The sequence below is a fragment of the Tyto alba genome, unplaced genomic scaffold, assembly GCF_018691265.1.
Source record: "Tyto alba isolate M040663 unplaced genomic scaffold, T.alba_DEE_v4.0 Super-Scaffold_1, whole genome shotgun sequence".
In the NCBI taxonomy this organism is placed as follows: domain Eukaryota; kingdom Metazoa; phylum Chordata; class Aves; order Strigiformes; family Tytonidae; genus Tyto; species Tyto alba.
The window spans coordinates 24,194,878-24,203,318 of NW_024881261.1; the positions used below are offsets into that span (position 1 = coordinate 24,194,878).

The following is an 8,441-nucleotide window of genomic DNA, read 5'->3' on the forward strand; positions in this document are numbered from 1 at the left end:
CTCCCGCAAGGTCAGGGTCTCTGCTTTTACACGTATCCCTCCCCTTCCAGTGACATTTCCCCAAGCGACATGTACCGCTTGAACCCCTCTTCCCCTACACGGGGGGCTGCATGCAGAGGCGGGGAGGAAGAGGAGGGGGAGGCAGGCTGCTGGCGGGAGGCAGCGGGCTGCAGTTTGTGACATCAGCAGAGCAGCCCCCCCCCCGCCACCCCCCGCGCACGCGTGTGTGCTGCGGTGCAGAGCGGAGAGTTCAGCCGCCCGCTCCCCACGCACCCACCCCACGGGTAGATGCCTCCCCTGCAGCCCCCTCCCGCGGGGCCCAGGCAGCCCCCGCTGCGCCGGGGGGAGTGCAGCCCCCTGCTCCGCTCCCTACAGCCCTCCACGTGCACAAGGACATCCAAAAAAATCCCCAGCCATCACTGCAGCTGATCTCCTATACATGCTCCCTAATCACAGCATCTCTCAGACTCCTGGCAGGCGGCAGAGGAGGGGAGGAGGAGGAGGAGCTGGGGTGCAGGGAAGCTCTTCACGCTCAGCCCAAGGCCCACACTGCAGGAAGGGCAGCTCCCCTCCCACACCAAATGACCAGACCCGATTTGGCTGCTCAGCAAGTACAGCTGAGCAGACACGGTTTGATTTGCCGTCCTCTGCACGAAAGGACATTTGTCTCGAACCTACAAGCACAGGCACGCACAGAGGACACCTATTACAGGGCATTTCCACCCAAGTTTGGCTTTTGCGTGGCAGCTTCCCCTGCCCTTGCCCAGAGCCGGTGTGCCAGGGTGCCGTGCACCCCCGCTGCGCCCATCCAAGGCAGCCAGGTGTGCTGTAGCCTCCGCAGGACTTCGAACCTGGCAGCCAAAGGAGCAGTCCCAGAGAGTCTGAACTCAAACATCCGCTAAGAACATTTACAGAGCAGATCAAGGTAGAGGTCAAGGACTGATGCTGCCAAACTTCCTCTGCGGCATTCAAGCTCAACATTTCGGTGTCCAGGGAAGCTACTGCTGACACCTCCAACAAAACATACTGTAAAGCCCAAGCAGCAACCATTACGGACTGAAAGCCAGGAGAAGAGGGGTATATGAAAAAAAACTGAGTTGGAAGTGTAAAGAGAAAGCTTTTTTTTTTTTCCTGTCAGGGTTTGATACACAGAAGTAATTCCCTGCTCCTCCCACAATCCACATAATCTCCTACAGGAACAACAACAAAATAACTGGGTAGACTGCAAATTTTGATCTGGATTACAAATTTGAAAAGATGGAGAGCAGGGAGAGAATCCACCTCGTTATTCCAGAGGCAAGAGCAAAGCCACAATAAGGAGAAAGTAGCAAAGCAGCCTAACTTCCAAGACAGCTGTTTTTCATTTTTCCACCAAGAAATGTCACTTGCAAGAGTTGAAAGACACAGATTTTCAGCAGCAAATTAAATTTAACAGTAATGTAATGCACAGAGATTTCTCCACCTCCACTCCCCTCCCCAAGAAAACAAGGGCCAAAAATCCTACACATGGTGGTAGGACCACTATATAGTATTTGGAACAAATGACATCCTAAAAATTATCACACGATAGAGCTCTGCCTACCTCTTTCCAGTGCATGACTATCTCTTAAACTATATGCTCAAGAGTCAAATTCCAGATATTTCCCTACTGCTACTAAAGCTACTGCTGCTCTCTTGATCCTTTTGATCACTGCAAGCAATTTTACTTTATTTGAACTTCACTGCTGCCCAGGCACTGAAGCAATACTTCCTATGAAATTTCATCTTCAAAAAGTATTCTGGTGACCCACAAGACAACTTCCAAAAAATTACAGTTATTATTTGCCTCTACCCATAGCTCTGATAAAAGCCTGTGCATTCAATCCCATAGGAACTTCAGATGACTGAAGCATTGTATTTCCCCCACATGTAATAACCACTACTCTTATGTGTCAGCTGAACACTGACAAAGGTGAAGTCTGTTTCCCCTCACTTTACACAAGTATCTGGCCCCTATTTAACATTAAAGTTCTTAGCATACTCCTCACTGGGTAGTCCTAAGTGTCAACGCAATATGCATAACAGCGAATACTTCATTAAAGCTGAAATATGAATTTTAATCTAGACCAGCTTTTAGTGACACAATTTATTAAAAGAGAGAACAGGCATCCAAAAATCAGAGACAATAGAGAAACAGAGACTCTCCTCTCAACATCTGACTTCATGTTTTACACAGGGTGAAGATTACTAGACTGAAGTTGTTAGGACTGCCCTTCATAAAGGCCAGCACCACATTAATCCTCCTTGCTTTCACAGAGAAGCCCTGTAACAGCACCACGCCTCTTCAACTCTTTACTGCCTTAAAGAAAACAGTTTGATAAACACATAAAGTAATACAGAGCCTTTTAAATGCATACAATTCACCCTGAAGTGTTCCTCTTCCTCCTTTTCAGCTACATACAACAAGCTATTCAGCACTTCCCAGCCAGCTACCTAGTATTTCTTCATCAAGAATCTTGAAAAATAAAGGTAACAATAAGTACTGCGGAAGGAGAGCAAGGCTTTGTTACCATTTTTCTGGACATAATCAAGGGAAGCACTACAGCAGACAAAACTTCTGTGAAGCAGCAGTGGGTTAGACATACTTCTCAGCACAGCAAGATGCTGTTACTACATACAGGCTCAAATTCTGCTAGATAAGGTATAAAATATTAAATGTAGCTATGGTTAAGCTGGAGAGGGGGAGGGTGTCCCTATATGAGGGAATATTCTGGCCCTGTGACCAAGCCTCGAAGAGAACCAACAAGGCAGGAGGCACGTCAGGAGGGTGGGTTGGTTAACCTGTGTGACAGACAGGCACGCGGCCGGGTGCGCAGGGAAGTCCCGTGCGTACATACTGCCCGGCAGAGACACAGCCTCCCCAGGGAGAGGTGTCAGCTCGGGGAAAGGAAGCATCAGACAACATCTATCCAGGGTACTGCAGAATTAACACCATAATTCTCCTCCTGTGTGAAACAATTGAATTCAATCTCCCTAATCACTGATTTACAGCTGCAATGTCTAAATAGCATGCATTTTTCCTTCAGTGCTTTAAAGACCTATTCCAAGGTGAATTCAGTAAGTTCCTATAAAAATATTCTGTCCCTTTTTGCACTAACCACTTGAGCTATCAGCAAACACAGCTGGAACAACTGAGGAACCTATATATTCAGCTGAAGTCACCATCCACTTTTCACTATAAATGCAGATTCCTTAGTCCTCTGGTAAGACTTCAACAAAACCCCATCAGTCCCTTGTTTCTGATATTCTTCCATATTAGCAGAAACATCCATTTCCTTTCTTGGCTCTCCCCAAACTTGCCCTCTACATAACCAATACCTTTGCAAGTAAATCATTGCCAGTTGCTTCAAGTTATGTAGCTGAGGACCAGGCTAATACCCTCAATGTATTTTATTTATAGGGAGGTATGAAATGTAGAAGGTAAGTAGTAGACCAAAACATGGCCTGTATGCATCCATACTTACTTTTCCTACTTGCTGGGTCATAAAACCATCATCACCTTAATATGAAAAACAATTAGAATCTATCTATTGCTCCCTCTGTAACTCATTAGGTGCCCAAAAACTTAAAAACTGACTTAATCAGTTGTTCTGCTACTTTTGGACTTCTAATATGTTTCCAAATTTTGTTTCAACTATATTCATCCTGAAGTTTTCCCAATTTATCTTATCTCCAGAGATAACTTCAATACCACCTCCTTTGGAAGAAAACGGTTTCTCATTTGCAATCAGTTCACCAAGCCACCCTCTCCCTTCTCTAAGCAGGCTTGTGTCTACCAGCATCTGAGAAGATGGCTCTCCTGAGCTTTAGTCCTCGCTACAGAATGAACTATGTGGAACGAACACAGCATTAATGGCCATCAGCAAAGGAAAGCCACCCTTCAAACCTCTCCCATATAAAGTTAAACTAATTTTGAACTCAGGAGATAGGATATCCCACCTACCGCAGTGGGCACTGTCACCTGACCATGGAGGGGACACCAATTCTCAGAGGATCCGCAGCCGCCTCCTAAACAACCTCGGGCTCTACTGGTTGGTCCTCAACATGACCTCACTCAGGCTAGGTACCGAAACTTCACATTATCACATATATTTACTTCCACGAGTTAAAAAAAAAAAAAAAAAAAAAAAAAAAAAAAAAATCAGCCTTCACAGCATAGCGCACCCTAGTTCTGACACTACTTCTCCATGCAAATTATGGTAAATGGAAATTTTTCACCATTCTTCAAACTGTCCTCTGTTCTTATCACCACATTTAATATTCCAGCAAAAAGGAGAATACATATTCTACTTTTCTCTTTTATTGGGAATAGGCAAAACATTCTTCACTTCTAACCATTTATCAAGATCATTTGCTGCCATCTCCTCCTGCTTCTTTTTCATTTCTCAGTCAACACCTCTATTAAGCCATCTATTCAACTAGCAAGACAGTCAAGGGCCTAAGACATTAATTTTGTCAAAGCTGACTAGATCTTGTCTTGTTCACCTCTTCTAGAAACAGTCACCTCTAGCATCTCAACTTGTTGCACGCTCTGCTTTCAGCATCTTTTACTGCAGTTCAGTTTCTCCCATTCCCCCCTCATCCACCCCACCCACGAAGCAACTTTAATCCCCATGCGGGTTCCCTACACACTAGAAGACACACATTCCCTGCACACCACAATGTACACAACCCTTTCTGCATACATAGATCCCCAGAAAACAGAAGACCAATAGCTTGGAGAAGAGTTACGATTTTTTCTCTTTTTATAAGACTACAGCCTGGCTTCAAGTCTTGGAAGTCTCCAGGACTAACAAAAGCAAAAAATATTTGTTCTAATTTGTTGAGAAGTGAAATTCACAAGATTTCTTCATCCAACCTATTTCTGTCTTTGAAGGCAACCTTGTTCGTTTCCAAACACACCAGGTTTAACTGCACCATGAAAGAAGCAAGGCGTATAGCATCTATCCTTCAAAAAAAATAATCACATCTGTTCTGGTAAGACAGATCTCCTAGGTAGAAAAGACATTCAGCAGAATCACTCTGCAACACTTCTTTTTATTATGAGTGATCGGTACACATACGTGTAGATAAATCTTCTATAAACACATCTCTAGCTCAACTTGCAGAAAAAAGATATCAAAAAATAAAAAAGACAAGATCACAGAGTGTCCATTTCCAGGTACAGGCATTTTTCTATCATCCTACGCCACCTCCTTTCAATCTCCTCTTTGCCACACAACTCAGTTATTCTGTAACACTGAAATAATGACTGAGAGAAGCAACTTCAGATCCCTTAAACTTACTACAGCTTCAACTCCAGTGAAGTGTTTTCTTATTAATAAAGGAAGAAGGGTAGATCGAAACACTAACCTCTGGCTGACAGTTTTTTGGTGTTGATGATTTTTGCAGCATATTCCTGTGATGAACTTTTCTTTACACATCTGCGGACCACAGAGAAGGCTCCCCTAGAAGAAAAATAAAGAGGGTAGGAGCTGTGAAACTGAAAATGAGAATACAATAGCAGCAATTTCTATCCCCAGAGCAGACCAGATTAAGGACAGGGCAGAAGACATACAGAGGAGGGGGAACAACACATGAGAATCTGATGAACAGTGCATGCTGCCTGATCGGCAAATACAACCTAGTCTACATGGTGCTCAACCCTCCTCAAGACCCCTCAAGCCCCCTCACAAACAGCGCAGTAAGAACAGCACACTCTGCAGGGAGAGAGAGACCATACGGGCACAGAAACAGGACATGAAGGGATTGATGAACAGGAAACAAGCAGCCCAGAACGACGCTGCAAACGCTAGGCGGTAAATCCATCTCCCGAAGACAGTATCCCCAGCAGTTACATCAGACAACCAGGACTCATTTCTCCCACGTTCAAGTGCCAGCTCGGTCACAAAATTGCTGCAACACTTTGCAGAAGTTACTAGTTCTCTTACATCTCTCTACCCACCTGCAAAATGGGGATAAGCATGTACCTATTAATGAAGTGAGTAGGAAGCTACGAGGCTTTGTACATTTTCTCAAGCTGGAACTATTGATATTATTACAACTATTCCAAAGAGCCACTTGGAGAAGAGGTCTGAGAGAGGGAAGAAGGATTTCTGTGAGGAAAAAAGAGATAATACAACAGAGAACAAGGTGAAAAGATAGGGACTCAAAGTCTACAGGAATACACAGATGAGCGCTTGAAAGCGGTCTCTTCTTTTTTAAAAGAAAAAAAAAAACAAAACAAAAACAATTCAAAACAAAACAGGGTGGGAAAAGAATAACAACTGGCTTTATGGGAAAGATCTGAAAAGGGGAAAAGGACAAATAAGAGAAAACTAGCAGAAAATTCCAAGTCCTTCAGACCAGGAACACAAACCTGTGTCTGTGGACAAACGTACATATTTAAAGTACAAGAACGGGGAACAGAAGCTGCACAAGGGCTCCAGAAGACAGTTAGCCCTACAGAGAGCCTAAAATAGCTTGAATCCTCCCAACACTGCAGAGTCCTGCCTTTTTCTCCCCTTCCTCAACCTCTACATACAAACCAATAAGCAGCAAGGTGAGCACCAGCACCGGGCCCGGGCTTGGTGACACACAGCTGCAGCAGTGTGGGGAGGGACGGGGACACCGGGCTGGAGAGAAGAGATGCAGCAGAGCCCAGCAGTTGGTGCAGGAAGGGAGGGAGGGGGAGAGCAGCAGCACCCAGTTAAGCACTGTCCCCACAATCCTACCCCGGCCGTTGCTGCGCTGCTTTCCTGTCCCACAGGGTCCCCCTGCAAAGCCCTGTCCTAGGGTGCAGCAGCAGGTCTGCCAATGCAGAGACAAGTGCGGAGAGAGGGAGGGAAGGAGAGAGGGAGGGAAAAGCGCGGTGCAGCAGCACCTGGTCCTTTCACAGGGACAAGGAAGTGGGGACTGAAGCATCGCGGAGCGGCGGTGACAGTGCCGTGTACCGGCGCAGGAACAGTTGAAGGGAACGGTAACGTGTAGCAGGGAGACGGTGCGGGGAGGAGAACGCGGTAGCCCGGTCCTGAGGAGGGCAAAAGGGGAACAGAGAAAATCCCGGGGTGCAACAGGAGCGCGCAGCCCGAAGCAGGCTGCGGGGACACCCCATCCAGCGGCGGGGACGACCCGGGGGCGCAGAGACACCTTTCCCTCCGGCCGCGATGCCGCCGGGGCGGACGGGCGGTCGGAGAGCGGGATTACAGCGCGGCAGCTAATCCTCCTCCAGCTCCCGGGAGAGCCGGGTGGCCGGCACGGGGCTCCCCCCGGCAGCGCCGGCGGGTCCCGGGGCCGGGGCGGGCGGCGGGGCGCGGCGCGGGGCGCGCAGCGGGCTCCGTACTTGCCAAGCTCCTCGTAGAGCTGGTACTCGTCGGTGAAGCGGGTGCACGTTGCCGTGGTGGCCATGTTCGGGCTGCGGGAGGCTCAGCGCCGCTGGGGCATGGGGCAGGGCGGCCGGGACGGGCCGGGCCGGGCCGGGCCGGGGCGGGCGCGCTGCTCGGCGGCCTCCCTCCTGGCTCGGCGGGGCGGCGCGGGCTCCCCCCGCGCCCGGCTCGGCGCTCCCCGCTCCGCCGTGCACAGTCACCGCTCGCCGGGGAGGGGAAGGAGGCTGAGCCTGGCCAGCACCGCGAGAACTGGCTCGGAGACACCCCGCGCCGGCCCCCTCCCTCCGCCCCTCCGCCGGCCCCGGCCCGCCGCGGGGTGTGGCCGCCGGGGGCGCTCCCGGGGCGCCCGCAGCCTCGCCGCCGCCGCCGCCCGGGGGGCTGCAGCCCGGGCGCGGCCACCTCCTCCCCCCCTACCTCCACCCCCGCCCCGCGGCCGCCGGAGCGGGCACTGCAGTCCGCGCCCCCGCCCCCGCGCACGGAGGGCGGGCAGACTGCGGCGGGCTCGCCCCCTCCCCACTCGCTCCGCTCCGCAGGCGGCTGCGGCGCCGGGAGGAGACCCCCGCTCAGGCTCGCCGGGCGGCTATTTCTCCTAATTCCCCGTCGCGGGGAGCGCCGGGCCGGGGCCGCAGCGCCCGGGCCGCAGCGCCCGGGCCGGGGAGAGCCGCGGCCGGATAAACTTCCTGCGTGCAGCGGGAGGGGAGGAGATAGAAGTGGGGGGGCCGCCGCCGCCCTCCCCCGGGCGTACGTCGGCGGGGCTAGCGCCGGGCGTCCTGGGCCCTCCGTGCCCCGGCCCGCTGGCAGCAGCCGCCCGGCTCCCTCCCTGCCGCTCCGGGTGTGCTCCGGCCGGCGGCGGAGGAGGAGGAGGAGGAAGAAGAAGAAAGAAGAGGCAGAGGCAGCTCCCGGCCTCTGCCGCCCGCCCCGGCCGCAGCCTGAGGCCACCGCCCAGCGTGGGGCACCCGGCGCGCTGCGTTGCCCCCCGCGAGAAGGGGAAGCGGAGCCCCAGATCCTCCTAATCCACCTCAAAGTTGGGTCCGGTCC

At 51.1% G+C, this 8,441-nt stretch overlaps 1 protein-coding gene across 15 annotated transcripts in view; it reads right to left on the reverse strand.

Moving 5' to 3' along the window:
• CAMK2G (calcium/calmodulin dependent protein kinase II gamma) overlaps nucleotides 1–7,541 on the reverse strand; it is a 120,011-nt gene extending 112,470 nt beyond the window's left edge. For 12 of the 15 annotated variants that reach the window (XM_042792699.1, XM_042792668.1, XM_042792654.1 and 9 more), the window contains exons 1-2: nucleotides 7,361–7,541; nucleotides 5,392–5,486 (exon numbers count right to left, since the gene is read on the reverse strand). In XM_042792699.1, coding sequence (XP_042648633.1) covers nucleotides 5,392–5,486; nucleotides 7,361–7,425 — 160 coding nt within the window. In that variant the 5' untranslated portion in view covers nucleotides 7,426–7,541. Of the gene's footprint in view, nucleotides 1–5,391; nucleotides 5,487–6,008; nucleotides 6,135–7,360 lie in introns of all 15 variants that reach the window. The other 3 variants (XM_032982204.2, XM_032982198.2, XM_032982199.2) reach the window with 3 other exon arrangements.
• Between the last annotated feature and the right edge of the window lie 900 nt (nucleotides 7,542–8,441).